The sequence below is a fragment of the Sebastes umbrosus genome, chromosome 18 (genome assembly GCF_015220745.1).
Source record: "Sebastes umbrosus isolate fSebUmb1 chromosome 18, fSebUmb1.pri, whole genome shotgun sequence".
NCBI classification, from domain to species: Eukaryota; Metazoa; Chordata; class Actinopteri; order Perciformes; family Sebastidae; genus Sebastes; species Sebastes umbrosus.
The window spans coordinates 20659333-20675922 of NC_051286.1; the positions used below are offsets into that span (position 1 = coordinate 20659333).

The window sequence follows — 16590 nt, forward strand, 5'->3', positions numbered from 1 at the left end:
TAGGTGCAGTGGCGGCTGGTGGAAATGTGTCTTGGGGGGGCTGTGGTGCCACATCCAATCAATTTCAGCAAACATGATATGATTTAATGCAAAAAAAAAAGTGAGGGTATCAAAAACACATTACTACTTTGCAGTTAAATAATTAACAATTATTTTTATTCCAACAGGAGCAGTGAAGAATGCTTTGAAAAACACAACAGTATAAAATGTACTCAGTGGTGGAATGTAACTAAGTACTTAAATACAATTTTGAGGTACTTCTACTTTACTTGAGTATTTACATGTTCTGCTACTTTCTACTCAACTACATCTCAGAGGGAAATACTTTTTACTCCACTACATTTATCTAACAACTTTAGTTACTTTACAGATTCAGATTATTAATACAAAATATAATCACATTACAATCAATTTACAAATATTACTGGGTTCATTCCATATTTAAAACACAAATATTGACAATTTTTATAATTTTTATTATTATCATCATTATTATTATTATTATTATTAGTAGTAGTAATGTTTTTTTGTGTGTGACTCAGGGAGGGCGGCGCCCTAGAGCCCTCTATTGGCCGGCCGCCCCTGACTAAGTGTCACTATTACAGAAGATGAATGGTTGCATATCTGGAGAACACAACAGTCTACAACATCCTCACGTACATGGAGAGAACACTGTTGGAAGAATGTAATCAGATTTTTTATAACACCCCAAATTACAAACAAATACTTGTCTGTAGCACAACCATGCTGGAGAAGATGTGGGGCCATAAATGTAGACCATTCACATATAATAATAATAATAATAAATGTATTTATTTAGCACTTCTCAAAACAGATGTTACAAAGTGCTTCACAAGACAAATAAAAGCAGATAAATAAAGTAAAAGATATGGTAACTGTTAAAACAGAACATCAGACAATACAAGCAGATAGATTAAAACAAATATGGTAACTGCTAAAACAGAGCATCACAGAACATATCAATAATAATAGAAGTAGTAAAATGGTAGGAGAAGTTGATAAAACAAATATACAGTACATATACATAAATGTGTATAAATGTACACATGCGTCCAGAAACGGATGTATACATACATATATTTATACCCTTCTACTTATAGGAATGCTATCCTAAAGAAAAGTGGTTTCAAAAGTTTTTTAAAAGTGGATACAGAGTTAGATGATCGTTTCTCTATAGGAAGTGCATTCCAGAGTTTGGGAGCCCTGACAGCAAAAGCCTGATCGCCTCTTGTCACAAAATTGGACCTGGGAACAGCAAGAAGTAGCTGATCAGATGATCTCAGACCATGTACAGGCGTATAGGGTGTTAAGAGATCCATTATATATTCTGGGGTCAGACCAAGTTGTGCTTTAAAAGTGAGTAATACAATTTCAAAATGTATTCTAAATTGTAGGGGAAGCCAGTGCAATGATGCCAGGACTGGTGTAATGTGCTCCTTTTTATTAATGCCCATTAGATTAATAAATATTTTGGCTTTGCCCTGAAGTTGCACAGTTTTGGGGAAATGTTCATAAGGTTATTTGCAAAATTCTGGGCTATGATATACCCAAGTCATGTATAGTACTGTATTTCGGTGATATGACTGGACTGTTAAGAGAAGACAGATACCTGCTGAAAGTGTTGTTGGCGGCCTGTAAGAAGGCCATTACGAAGAGATGGTGTAAGGCAGAACCACCTACACAAGATGGATGGCTGTAAATTGTGAATGAAATATATGATATGGAACTGTTAACCCATAGGATATAAGAACACAAGAGGGGTAATGTTGTGAGAAGTGAGAGAAATGGACAATGTTTACATGTCAGCGACAAGATGAGGGAATGAACCATTGAAAATGTCATAGCAATAAGAAAACTTTGTAGAGACAGGGCCATCTATATCCTTTCATGTTTTTTGTTTTGTTTTATTGTTCTATGTGTATATTGTCTTTCTGTAATGGAAAAACAATACAAATAAAGTATAAAAAAAAAAATGAACGCTGTCTAAATGTCGCTACAGTAACATGTAGTATAGGATGTATAATATGGCAAGAGCTGTAGTATTAAAACAAGCTGTAATAGTAATTAATTGATATTAACAGTCAAAGATTATAAGAGCCAAATTTACATTAATACACACATACAATTTTACATGAATTTTACATTCATTGCAGTCAAGCACTCATTCATGCACTCAAGAGTACCTGAGACAAAGATTGAGAGAGTGGACTAAAAACCTGAAAAGCCAAATCTGCATCCCTGCACATTGCACTGGCATGGTCATTTTCAAAGGGCTCCCTTGACCTCTGACCTCAAGATATGTGAATGTAAATGGGTTCTATGGGTATCCACGTGTCTCTCCTTTACAGACATGCCCACTATATGATAATCATATGCAGTTTGGGGCAAGTCATAGTCAAATCAGCACACTGACACACTGACAGCTGTTGTTGCCTGTTGGGCTGCAGTTTGCCATGTTATGATTTGAGCATATTTTTTATGCTAAATGCAGTACCTGTGAGGGTTTATGGACAATATTTGTCATTGTTTTGTGTTGTTAATTGATTTCCAATAATAAATATATACATACATTTGCATAAAGCAAACATTTGCCCACTCCCATGTTGATAAGAGTATTAAATACTTGACAAATCTCCCTTTAAGGTACATTTTGAACAGGTAACAAAACATGTGATTAATTTACAATTAATTGTGATTAATCATGGACAATCGTGTGATTAATTGGAATTAAATATTTTAATCCTGATTTAATTGGCAGTATTATAATTACATTTATATACATATATTTTACAAAAAGCACAAGTAGAATCAAACCATTTATATTTAAATAAAAACAATGGATCGAGGTGAATTCTCTGAACCATTCTAATGGATTCTATTGAAGAATTCAACTTTAAGGAGCTCATTCCAAACTCCAGTCAGTGTACATCTAGCCACAGAGAGTGACAGACATACCAGCACCTTTCGCTGTTTACCTGAGAGAAACAAATAAATTTCTGACTTTATTTAAACTAAACGAAGGATTTCATTTCTACAACAATGTCTTTGTAAGTACTTGTCTTGTTTTTTCAAAGATTTAGGCTAGGTAAATGGATAAGTCGCCAGTATAAAACATCTGCAATTCTCTGTCTCTGATAATGTTTTTGTATTTTCTGAATATCTTTCTAAAACATGGGATAGGAGGGGAAAAGTAACATACAATAGATAAATTCCTCAGACTCTTATGCCTTTTTATCATGATTGGGTTTTTGTATGTGTCTTGTGCTTAAGGGGCTGTGATTGTATATTTGTGATTGTATATTTGTTGTATTTCCAGCATTGCTGGATATATCCTGGAGCATTATTTGTGGGAGGTTCATGTTTATGATAATGTTTGGATGATGTTTATGTTTGGATGATGCTGGTGTATTGTGCTGTTAGATGATGGTGGGCTAACATCCCAAAAGGTTTGATTTGTTGTTAGTTAATGTGTCTGAATAGTCCCATGAGGGATGCGTTATGTAAATGACCAGACACTGATATAAATGATTTGTTCATATTCATTCATTCACTAGTGCACTAACATGCAAATGTCCCTTTTCAGTAAGAGCAAAGCTCCACCACTTAGAGCCGCCCCAAGATGGCATGGGATTACGGGTCCCATCAGCATGGATCTGCCCAAAGAGGCTGATTTAATCCTCACCAACAAGCTGAAAGAGGCCCTGAAACCATGTGGTGTTTTTGAAGACAGCATTGAGCTGCAACACAGGTATGATGCATCTTTTTCTATTTAATTATTTTTATGTTGTAATTAATACAGCTTGGAGGGGTAATTGTAAAAAAAAAAAAACTTGGGTGGGTTATTACTGAAAAAAGATAACCAGTTAAACAACAACCTTCACTTTGAATGAACTTAATGCAAGTGATAGACCACAATTGGAAGGGACCATGGCACGCTTTGCTTCAGAGAAATGATAGTATTTGAATATGTTTTATTTTGCAGAGAGAAAGTTGTGAAACAACTCGAGTCACTCTATAAGGAGTGGCTCACAGAAACCTCTGCTCAAATGGTAAGACATCTATCTTTATCTATATTGTTGTTTCACAACTCCAAATATGATACTGGAAACATGTTATTGCATTAATAATACATTTTTATTATTACTTTTTTTAAATTTTAGGACTTACCTGAATCGGTCATAGAAAACGTTGGAGGGAAGATATACCCTTTTGGCTCCTATCGTCTGGGAGTTCACTCCAAAGGTAATTTACCAGTTTCTTTCCTCAACTGTAAGAGCATGTTAGATATGGAGGACCACAAGAGTCACGGAAATAGTGATAAAGCATTTAATTGAACAATAAAAATAGCAGATAAACTAAATGCAATAGAGCGAAATGCTAATGAAAATGGGGGAAAAAGTTGCCCTTTTAAATGCATAATTAAAACCAGTATTCTTAATTTAACTTGTGAATCCAGTTATTTCTTTTTAAACTGCGTTTTCAAATAGAATTTTAAATTCCATTATTTATTTATGAATGCATTAAAGTATTTTTGAATTATGTACTTATTGGCTGTTTTATTTTGTTTTTGTAAATCCCTTTTTAATTTGAACTATTTATTGATGGATTAATATTTCATTTGGAAATTCTTTTTATTTTATTGTCCATTAAAATGTCAAATAATGAATTACTTTGTAATTTAGTCCATTCATTCATAGATTAATAAATCAGTACACTATTAAGAGTTTATTGCTGCACACATTATAACATTTTATATACTATATTAGGTATTTGTTAATGATTACCAGCTGATTTGTAAACCTTCAAGAAAAGTTTATAAATCATCTATAAACATAGATAGATGGACCAGAAACCTTATTGACCATTGATAAAGTATTAACTGTCTATCTAAATAATGTTTATAGATGCTTTAAGAAGTATTTATTAACCATTTAACAAGGTATTATAATCATCAGTTGCAACTTTATAATAACCATCCAAACAATGTTTATAGACTTTTACAAATCTATTATTAACCATTAACAAAGTTAACATTTAAATAATCCCTTACTTAATTAACTATCAAGTTACCTTGTATAAATGATGGTTATTGTAAAGTGTTGCCACACATTTAAATATAGAAATTCGATTTCATATGAATCTGTGCTGTTTTGACAGGTGCTGACATCGATGCCCTTTGCATTGGACCCAGTTTTCTGGAGCGGAAGGTCTTCTTCACTTCCTTCTTTGACAAGCTGAAGGCCCAGAAGGAGGTCAAAAACATACGGGTTAGTCTATAAGTATAATATAACATATAATATATCTGATTCATTTTGTACAAGTCAAAGATCATTTTTCTCCCTGTTGCATGTGACTGACCATATTGTTGTCTTTAGACCATTAAAGACGCATACGTCCCTGTCATCAAGATGACCTACAATGGAATTGAGGTAATTTGGCTAGAGAAAAAGAAAGTGAAAGCTCTACTGTCTGCAGTATCCCTCAGTTAAAGGCTCGTTTCAATGTGTCTTAATCATTGTTTTTGTGTTCCTGTTATTTCCTAGATTGACTTGCTCTTTGCGCGCTTGCCGCGGAAGAGCATAGCTGGCAAGCTGAACCTGCTCAATAACCAGTGGTTAAATGGTCTGGATATCCATTGTGTCAGGAGTCTCAATGGCTACAGGGTATCAGAGGAGATCCTCAAGTCCGTGCCAAAAGTCGGCAACTTCAGGCTCGCTCTGAGAGCCATCAAGCTGTGGGCCAAACGTAAGTTGAACACACACACAACTAGTTAATAAACACTAGAGTGTTTATTATTTGGGGAATAGTGAACAAGCGTACAAGGGAGTGATTTTGTACACAGCCGTTGTTCTCTTTTCTTTGACATAGCTCATGTGTTTCAGTGTGTCATGTTGCCATGGATACATTTTGTTTGTCTTGTCTACATTTGGTACCAGGCAACCACAGCCCAATCACTATTTTGCAGAAATAAACAATGCACAGGTTTACTTAACTGTATAGATAGCGCCTTTCTCACAAAGGTGTCTAGCCAAGCCAAGTCAATAAACTGGTCACTCATCCAAGGAGCTCAGGATATCTCTTGGGTGTATTGTAGGGATGCACCGATCCAACTTTTTCAGTCCTGATACCGATAGCGATACCTGGGCTTTGGGTATCAGCAGATACGGAGTACAGATCTGATACCAGTGTTTAATTAATAAGCCGTATGCCTCGCTGTGTGGAAGTGACTGGGATCATTCTTTTATGTGTAAGGCAACACCAGGCTTAAATTAAACATCACTTTCCTAACTTTGTAAAACAAAATGTGACAAATGAATACATAGATATACATTTACTGAATTGTTATGTATTATTAAAATAATAAATCGTACACCAGCAACTTGGTAAAAAAATCTTCACAATTATCAGAATTACAACTCAAGTGGAAACCTTGTTAATGCAATAACAAATTGGTAAAAACTTAAACAGCAATTAAAATTCCAGTCTATAAAGTATATGATATATAAACATAGAATTGAACTGAATAGATTGGCTCCATTGTCACCGATACCCGATCCAGCTATTTGGGTCAATATCGGCCCAATATCCGATCCAGTATCGGTATTGGTGCATCCTTAGAGCCTTGTAGGTCTCCTGTATGAAGGATCTTAGTAAGACAGACCCACGGATTTATGTTATTATCTAATATGCTTTATCACATATTTCTATTCCTTTTCCCCAATTTTACAACTTTTATGAGCAAAACATATTGCAACAGTAGTAGGAAGCAGTCGTAATGTGAAATAAAAGAGTGGTAACCAATATTTAACACAATTAAGAACTCAATTTGCAGTGGGCTAAAGCAAATTAGAGCAGGTCATTGTTAACATTAGGTAACAGTGTGCACAGGGAGTCTTATTCGTTCTTAATCTCATTTCTCTTCAGGACGCAACATCTACTCAAATGCGATGGGCTTCTTGGGCGGCGTTTCATGGGCAATACTGGTAGCCAGAATATGCCAGTGTTACCCAAATGCTACGTCGTCCACCTTGGTCAACAAGTTCTTCAAAGTGTACAACATGTGGTAAGTTGTCCTATTTCTGAAATGAAAAAAACAAAAACATCTCATTGGGTTTACTAAAAGTCACTGGTCAAGTCAGGGTCATCTTACTTGATCATGAGTGGATCTTGCTGATGTCTTGTTTCCGTTGAAAACAGACTGCCCATTTGAGCTTGTTAAGCAGTATGCATTCACTACAATAACCCATTTCTCTTGTACGGTTGGCAATTGTAAAATATGAGGTGGCATTTGGGTGGAAAAAACACAATTTGTGAGCACAACCTTTGATGTGCAGTTAGTTTAAAATAATCTGGAACAGCAGTGCCAACATAAGATAGATTTGAGATGTTTTTATTATCTTCCATGTAGCTGCATGTGAATGGTTTGTAAAAGTTATAGATGAGGATCAGATGATATTCAAAATCTTGTGTTTTTTTTCCCAGGGAATGGCCGATCCCAATTCTGCTGAGGAGAATAGAGGACTGCTACTACAGCCTGCCAGTCTGGGCTCCCTTTGTAAGTCCTTGGCAGGATTTCTATCAGGATTTTAGGCTATAAATATAGAATCGTGTCAGACGATTAATTACCAAATTTGCTCTAAAGCACCGGTGAATCTTAAAATACTGTATTCTTCTGCATTTCCAGGCTAAAGCATGCCACCTGATGCCGATCATAACACCGGCATACCCAGCGCAGAACACGACGTTCAACGTGTCTCCCTCCTCCGTCGCCATCATAACGGAGGAAATCAAACGAGGTATGTAGTCATTCAACCCTTCACTAAATCCTCACAGTGCACGACCTGCATCGTGGGCCCATTAACTTCACCGTAACAAAGCTGATTTAACACAATCTCTCACCTTTCCGGTTGGCTCTAATGCAAAATCTGTTGGTCAGGAACAGGCATTCAGTTACTGCGCTGTAATTTTGGATTAACGATTTAGCCACGTTCAACTCACAACTTCAAGAATATTACAAGGATTCAATAATGTGCACAAAGATGTGATTTTGTTTTACTCTGACTTTAACAAGCTTTCCCTTCCTCACTTATAGGGTATGCCATCACAGAGGACATTCAGCAGCGGAAAGCGGACTGGTCCAATCTGTTTGAGCCCTCTAACTTTTTCGATCAGTACAAGTATGTATTAAACTACCCAAACATGAAACAGTGGATTGCCATACACAAAATCCACACAGCACTTTCTACCTAGTTTGTTTGTATTTGTTTAGCATTTTATATTTTAAACATATTTTTTTTGATTGCCTTAAGCCTTTTGTAGTTGTTTAATTATGCCTCCAAAGAAGGTAGAGCTTTATATCTGATGTTTTATGTTGTTTATTTTCTTAATGAAGATTTGTATAGATATGTATGTAACAAAGTAATCCCTGTGGACATTTCTCCTGTACTCTCGTATCCTATTTTGTATCATGCTTAAGAACAAATGATTTAGTTCACATTTTGCACTATTTATGTACTGTACTGCACTCTGACTTATGTAGACTTGAGTTTGTGTTTTTACACATTGTGCTTTATAGTGCGTGATTTAGTATTTAAGTTTGATTTGGGATTTTCAAGGCAGACTCTTTTTTGCACTTAACATGAACTGTTGAATGTCTTGTGAAAAACAGATGTTTGCAATTTGCTGTTATTATTGTACCTGTTATTATTTTTTTTATCGTGCGACTGATTTAAATTTGTACTTGATTTTAATTGTCGAATGCAGGGGGTGCAGACGGGGTTTTTGTTGTTGGCTGTTAATGACAGAATTTTGTAATTTAAGAAGAAGTGGATCATCTGTTTGTCTCTGTGTGGATTTACAGATGTTTAGTTTAACCTTTAATACAGGACTGAAATGTAATAGTTGAATGCTAGATTTGCATTTATGTTTTTCCACATTGTGCTTTATGGTGCATTCATTGATATTTAAGTTTGAGTTTCGCTCTCAGTAATCTACTTAGGCAGACTCTTTGTACATTGCATAATGTAACTGATATGGTTTTGTTGTTGTAAATTAACTAAATTTTGTACTTAACATCAACAGTTGAATGCCTATTGTGTATATGTGCAAAACGGATGTTTGCAATTTGCTGTTATTATTATCGCTGTTATTATTTTTTCATTGTGTGATTAATATATATTTGTAGTTGATTTTAATTGTTGAAAACCAGTTTCCTAATGAGGGTGCAGACGGGGTTTTGTTGTTGGCTGAAAATGTAGACAATATTTTGTTCAAGTAATTTAAGAAGTGGATCATCTGTTTGTCTCTGTGTGGATTTACAGATTTTTAGTTTAACCTTTAATATTGGACTTAAATTTAATAGTTGAATGCTGATTGTTTTATGGAAGTGCAGACCAGATTTAGCTGTTTGCTGTTATTAATTCAAAATATGAACTGAAGCTCGTTCAGTTGATTTAATGTGTGCTGTTTGACTTAAATGTGTGGTTCCTCGAGTTAGTTATTTCAATTGCATTATTATATTGTCCTGTTTGAATAAAGCTGCCATGTGTTCTGATCTCTCTCTCTCCTTTTAATTTATTTTCAAATTTGGACTGAAACGCAATTACACAATTATTTAGCAATTGGAAGGTCAGATCAGGCAGTATATCCTTGATATAGCTAATGATGTAGTTACCAGCTTGAGTAAGAAGTGAGCAGTTGAGCCACTTACCTTTTAAAATAATCAACATAAGTTTGTCTTTTAAATGAATGTGTTATGTTTAAAGATTTTAATGATGTTATGAAGACTAGTGTCCATCTTTGTTTTGTGATGTTATACATTGTGCGGTCGCTCAGCCTGCTTTAAATAGTGATCCTAATGTAGTAAGATACCAGCCTTTGTAGAAAGGCTCAATTCTGTGACGTGCGTTGCCATTGTTCTGTCTGTTTCTGTTTCAAGGCACTATCTTCTGCTGGAAGCTACCTCGACCACAGAGGAGCAGCATCTTGAATGGTAAGTACACAGAGCAAAGTTTAAGTGGAACGAATGTAGGCCTTTTTGTCGACAATCTCGTGTTGAGAATGCTGCTTATTCATTCCCGTGTTTCTCGCTGAGGGAGAAAATAGATTTAATATTTCATTTCCACCCACTGTAGTAGCTTAATTTCTGAATGGTATGTTTTGTTCACTCTGTCAGGGTCGGCCTGGTGGAGTCTAAAATGAGACTCCTGGTGGGAAACTTGGAGAAAAACAAGCATGTTTCCCTTGCCCACATCGGTCTACAGCCCTTCCCTGGATCCAACAATGGCAATACCAAGTAAGGACACGGGATCTATGGTTATATTTTAACTTTGCTGGGAAACTCTCTTGAGCATTAGCCCTTAAGTGAATAATGTTAATTTCTATTAACTCATTTATGTTCTTATGCTATATTTACTCTAAGTTTGCTGTAACAAAGTATTACAACTGGCTTGTTATTTTGGTAGTTTGATGTATTTACATTGTCAACTCACTGGCCTGTATTTCTATCTGTTTCAGAGAGGGAAGGAGCACAAAGTGGCTGATTGGTCTGGAATATAAGGGGTCAGAAAGTCTAAATGTAGACCTGAACCCCGCCTTCCAGTCCTTCCGTGATACCCGTATGTTTTTTATATCTTTACTTTTCTAAATTCAGTAGAGATGGAGCAATGTTGTGTGAAATTCTAAATCATCAATCATCAAATCATGTATTTTGTGCTGTTTCAGTCTACAACTGTAAGCTATATCAAGAAGGGATGACCATATCAGCCACATACGTGGCCGGGTCCAACAGTGAGACGCCCAATGGAGATGGAGAACCCACAAGGGTCTGCACTCCAAAACCAAGGCCCACAGTGAGCCATCAAGTCTCTGCCACTGCACCGGCTGGTCACACAGCGCCTGTCAGCGCAGGCCGACCAGCCATAAAAAGAAAAGGCTGGTCTGACTCTAAAACTAACGCCAAGAGAGTCAAAGCTGACAAGGTATGCCAAACCACTCCATGTTTTGTTGATGTGAAAATGTACTGGTTTCTGATGTCAAAATGTCTAGCACTGTCATTTTAAAGGAATTGTTTCACATTTTGGGAAATAGGCTTATTTGCTTTCTTGCCAAGAGTTAGATGAGAAGATTGATACCGCTTACAGACATGATGGCGGTATCAATCTGCTCGTCTAACTCTTTGCATGAAAGTGAATAAGGGTAAAAACTATTTATTTTAATGCCGAGTACTTGTGATAAGATGTAAATCAAGACCAACTGCACAGACCAAGCCCATGCTAAAACAAAAAAACAAACATTTTCCTTCAGGAATCGGTGTCTGTGGCGAATGGCTCAACAGCATCAACACCCAGCAAGCCTGCCTCTAACTCCATGAGTCCATGGACCGGCAAAAGGCCTTGTGCTCCTCAATTAGCAACTTCAACCTTGAAGATAAAATCCAATGAGGAGCCAACCAAAGGCCCCAAGACCTCCAACATCTCGCTCAATAAGAGTCGGTCTCAAAGTAAGAGCTCAAAGAGCTCAAAGAAACTCCGAACTCTTGAGCTAGAGACTCGCAAAAAGGCCACACTTGACCTGGTATGCAAAACTATCTGTGAAAGGTGTTCTGTTAAGTTGACATACACTATTAAACTGTCTGTGCTCGATAAATTAAGTCTTCAAAAAGGCATATTTGCTGCCCTGTCCCACTGTTTATGTAAAAAATGCTGATCTAAAAGATACTTTGTGACTTACCCCGCTGTCTGTTCCCTCTCAGGGTCCGCCCGCTGTCGAGCTGACAGAGGACATGACCCCTGGCCCCACTCAGCCTTCTACCTGTGTGAAGCGCTCCATCAAACTTCACCTGATCAGGTAAAGCACAGAATTAAGAATAGAAACTTCTCCTTAGTTTCGTCTAGCTGCACACACTTCTTCTCTTTCCTACCTTGTCATGTGCTCCATATGACAGACATCCTTACATATGCTTAGATTCATAGAAGGCCTCTTGTAAGGTAGACTGATGGATGTTATCTTTTCACCACAAGAGGGCAATGAAGCCTTTCTTCTGGCCTTCCTCCTCAACCGTAGCAAAGGATTGGGTACACAGACACACTGTTCAAAGACTCGTCACTTGGTGACAGCAAAAGCTGATGCATACCAGAGTTAAGGGAGCATCTTTACCTTCCCTAATCTTTTTATAAATGGTTGAGTCTTCACGGAAAGAAAATAAGGATTTTGAACGCTTGCATTTTTCACCTTAATGTGTTGATTTGCAGAGCAGATAATAGCAGTGAGGTGCTGATTAATAATTTTGTGACGCATTTGCGAGGATGATCTATCACGCCGTCCTTTAAAAAACGTATTTTTCTTTTCTTTTCCTGCTGTTGTTTGATCATTTTCCTGGAAGCGCTGTACCCAGAGGATAATGTTTTGTCAGTTGACCTCTGGGAGCTCTTTGCAGAGTGGCGCTTTTAAGTCATCTGCTGTCTTTGATTAACTGTAATTAATGACAGGCAGAAACAAACATCAGTCATTATTGAATGGTAATTGTTTTTAGGCCTTTTCGGATGAAGGGAATAATAGCAAGTATACTTAAGATTTGAGTACCACAAAAATCGCACTCAATCTAGCACCATTAAATACGAAGGCGGCGAGATGGAAAGTGTGCATTTAAGTGTCTAAAGACTATCTCTACATCATAGAGTCCTCCATGACATATGTAAATAACATCCTCAGACAAAATATAACAGAATGCTACATTGCCTTATCAGGCAGATGGCTTTGACTAGATTTCCACCTTCTTCTTTGGCTTTGTGATTTTATTTTAGGGTTGTCAAAGTTAACGAGATAATAATGGAGGTTGTAACGGGCTCAGTTTTTACAGCTAGAGTATCATATGAAACTAGAAAAACCTAAGGGATCCATTGGTACCAACCATGTCATACTACCTCGTCGCGAAGGAGGTTAAATAACGCTCCAAACTTGTGCTAAATTTGAGTGAAGGAAAATTGGCACGGTCATTTTCAAAGGGGTCCCTTGACCTCTGACCTCAAGATATGTGAATGTAAATGGGTTCTATGGGTACCCACGAGTCTCGCCTTTACAGTAATGCCCACTTTATGATAATCACATGCAGTTTGGGGCAAGTCATAGTCAAGTCAACACACTGACAGCTGTTGTTGCCTGTTGGGTTTGATTTCCAATAATAAATATATACATTAATTTGCATAAAGCAAGCATATTTGCCCACTCCTGTGTTGATAAGATTATTAAATACATGACAAATCTCCCTTTAAGATACATTTTGAACAGATAAAAAATGTGTGATTAATTTGAGATTAATCGCGATTAACTATGGAAAATCATGCGATTAATTACATTAAATAGGCGTAAGACTTATTTAATGCACCTGGGCCATCAGTGTTTTCTCATCAACTGATAATGTGAAATGGTTTCTGAGTGCTGGAGGTAGAACAGGAATTAGATAGTTTGGTTGACCAGTTCTTGACCTTTGAAGTGTGCATCCATTGTACAGTAACATGTACAGCAGTCTTGTACAATTCACAAAACATTATGAACTGATTGACAACAGTTAAGATGTGGTTTTACAACATAGCTTGCTTCTATTGTCTTTGTTTTTTTCTTTTGTTGAAATACAGTATGTATCATTAGTTGGGGGGGGATTCGTGCCAGACAAGACACCCAGATACTCAGCTATAGGGAGAAGACTCATAACACGCGGCCTAGTTAAGGGTTTTCTGTTGTTTGCATCCCAATCCGGTCAAAATTTCCCAAGATGTAGCTTGTAAGAGCGTGTATGTTGTTGCTTAGGAACAGTTTTTTTCCCTGTGTCCCCAGTAGGTGGTCTCTTTATGAATATCATTACATATCCCCATTCAGGGGAGGCAAGACATCTTTATCCCTTGCAGACCATGTTTATCGCTATTATTTCCTAAAATTTGGGAGGAATGTTCCTCACTGTTATGTATTTACTGATTGATGCAAAGTAAGGAGAGGCTGAATGGGGAGACGCGCTTTTAAATAGTTATCAAATAGGCTAAATGTTCATGCTGATTTTCTTACACAGCAGTAACGGCGTACTTACATTTATCTCTAATTAATCACGGACAACATTAGGACTTCATCCAGAGGTGTATCCACAGGAGGTCCAGTCTGGGGTACGGGGCTCCCCTATAGTTGTGGCCTCTCTTACTCCCGCCGCGTGCACTCTGTGTGGGGCAGAGGCTCAGGGCATGGCCCCCTGTCTTCCTGCTGGGCCTCCATCTGCTGTGGAGGTGGTTAGGTCCCCGGATTGATGGCGAGACAATGAGCTTATGACATGCGTCGTCGTGAGTGACAGAGGGTCTTGTCCCAACTGGGCCTCCCGACGACCACGGATCTCACATTTGCTGTCGGCACTATGCCAAGGCTAATGGGAGGAGTGATCCTCCTGCTGTGGAATGGGACTTGTAGTTTACAGCTGGCTGATAATTCAGGACAAGAAGCAAATCTCTCTGGCTTCTGTCTTAAGACTCTTCGGTGGCACGTTAGCAAGCCTTTCATTATCTGAGCGAACAATAACCTGTGGTAAAAGCAAGTGCGCATCCATAGAAACTAGCCTTCGATGCTGAATGTTGATACTTGCTCTGCTGCCAGCGAGCTCTACTACTCCTCCTCTTCGGAGAGACTTCATGAAGCCTTCTAAACTGGTCTCTGAAGTTCCCCAGTTGACCCAGCAGCACTCCTTTCACACACCTGTCAACGCGCCGTTTCTTTCCACTTTGGTGGGTCCAAGTTAAAAAGAAATCGCTTCCTTCATCTCCCACTCCTCTCCTCCGTGCCCGAAACAGGATGATAAAAGCTCGAATTTCACATCTGAGGAACTGCAACAATGCTACTGCGCCTTCAAAGGGGAAGATGCCACATTGTGAGATGACAGGGTATTGATATGAAAGTGTTGTCTCCTTGCCGGGTGAGATCAGAGGAGGCCCGGTAGATGGTGTACTGTTTTGTTGCTCTGAGTGATCTGACCAGCGCGGTGGAGGAGAGGTGTCATAGCGGACAGACTTACTGGGATGTGTCAGTTTTGGTATACTGCAGTTGGAAAAGGCTTCCAACTGTCAGGATTTTTTTTGTCTGTATTTGACTTTACTAACATTTTTTTAAAGCTGGTTCACTTTGATTATCAAGTGTAGAATAAAATACTGGGCACACCACAGTTAATACCAACAATGATGATTCAGTATTTGGTACACAAATGTTTGTTTTTACATGTACATGTTTCTGAAATAATCAGTGTCGTAGCTGATCTCTTTCTACATACCTTTTTTTTTTTATGGCACCCAAGGGTGACCTTTTGAGGGGTGTTACATGCTACTCCATGAACTTGCAAGTCTTACAACCCTTTTTCTTCTTGTATCTATTACCGCAGGCGCAAGTGATTCAGCTCCAGACGTAGAGGGGGAAACTACATCCAAGCCCTCCGTCACCAATTTCTTTTTATTTTATTTTATTTTTTTACTTTTATTTTTTTTTCTGGGCAGACACTAAATAGTTTGACCCGCCATTGTTGTGTTTATGTTTTGTGTTCTTTCTTGTATTTTTTTTATTATTTTTATTGTATTGTATTAATTGTACTTATGGGTGGGTTTTCCATGGGAAACTCTGGTTCTCCCGCCACATAAGTATGTATAAATAAAATTGTAAATAGTTTAAATGTTCCGGCATTTTGTTGCAATATTTCAGCTGATCAGGGGTTGATTTTAAGAGCGATGTCAGAGGATATCATCCTTTTTTTTTAAAGTGTGGTACAGACTCAGCTGACCTGACAGTGAGGGAGAGGCAATTCCATAGTGTTGGAGTTAAAATAGTGAAAGCACGGTCCCCTTTTGTTTTTAGCCTGGACCGTGGGATATTTAACAGCAATTGGTCAGAAGATCTGAGTAATCTTGGTGCAGAGTATTGGGTTATGAGTTCAGAAATATAAGACAGCCATGCCATGCAAGAAACATAAACATCTCTCATATTCTTTATGTTAATGATCAAACAAGTGACTTAGTGTTGACTGACAGCTGAATTACAATTTACAAACAGACATCAATATATTTTAGAATAGAATACTATTCCCAAACAAGAAATGCTAGAGATAAATAAAATAAATAAAATAAATAAAATAAATAAAATAAATAAAATAAATAAAATAAATAAAATAAATAAAATAAATAAAATAAATAAAATAAAATAAGGATGAGGGAAAGGAAGTGGGTTGTGAATAGTTAAGAAATTGAAATACAAAAGTACCTGTCTGAAGTTTATTGATATCAAATATATTTAATAACTCCTGAGTTTGAAATAATGGGGCAGTATGAGTTTGTGACTATTCTAACAAACCTTTTTTGTAATAAAAAGATGGAATAGAGACTGGGGTTGCGTCCGAAATTCCGTACCAACATGCTATTTAGTACGCTAAAATAGTATGTGAGATATTTTAGTATGTCCAAAACCTTAGTATGAAACCAGTAGTATGCAAATTGCTTACTATTTACGAAATATTAAAGTATGTAACGCTGGACACTACGGCGGCATAAATATCCC

The 16590-nt window shown here is 37.3% G+C and overlaps 1 protein-coding gene across 2 annotated transcripts; it reads left to right on the top strand.

Moving 5' to 3' along the window:
* Positions 1 to 2977: 2977 nt before the first annotated feature.
* LOC119476514 (poly(A) polymerase type 3-like) lies at positions 2978 to 15712 on the top strand. 2 transcript variants are annotated; one of them, XM_037749862.1, is made up of 18 exons: positions 2978 to 3068; positions 3605 to 3769; positions 4004 to 4070; positions 4182 to 4263; positions 5179 to 5288; positions 5397 to 5450; positions 5565 to 5766; positions 6946 to 7084; positions 7504 to 7576; positions 7706 to 7817; positions 8114 to 8198; positions 9959 to 10012; positions 10196 to 10315; positions 10537 to 10637; positions 10744 to 11000; positions 11326 to 11595; positions 11774 to 11868; positions 15428 to 15712. In XM_037749862.1, the coding sequence occupies exons 1-18, from the start codon at positions 3061 to 3063 to the stop codon at positions 15435 to 15437; spliced, it is 2004 nt and encodes a 667-aa protein (XP_037605790.1). In that variant the 5' UTR covers positions 2978 to 3060; the 3' UTR covers positions 15438 to 15712. The 2 variants fall into 2 exon arrangements, with proteins under 2 accessions (XP_037605790.1, XP_037605789.1); XM_037749861.1 differs by lacking the exon at positions 2978 to 3068 and having other exon boundaries at positions 3576 to 3769.
* The last annotated feature ends 878 nt before the right edge of the window (positions 15713 to 16590 follow it).

What these genes read in the sequence shown, in the direction of transcription:
- LOC119476514 (XM_037749861.1), top strand. Translation starts at nt 3,585, where the DNA reads ATGCAAATGTCCCTTTTCAGTAAGAGCAAAGCTCCACCACTTAGAGCC. An exon ending in CAGAAACCTCTGCTCAAATG is followed by an intron (nt 4,071 to 4,181) that starts GTAAGACATCTA and finishes TTTAAATTTTAG; the next exon opens with GACTTACCTGAATCGGTCAT. An exon ending in TGACCTACAATGGAATTGAG is followed by an intron (nt 5,451 to 5,564) that starts GTAATTTGGCTA and finishes GTTATTTCCTAG; the next exon opens with ATTGACTTGCTCTTTGCGCG.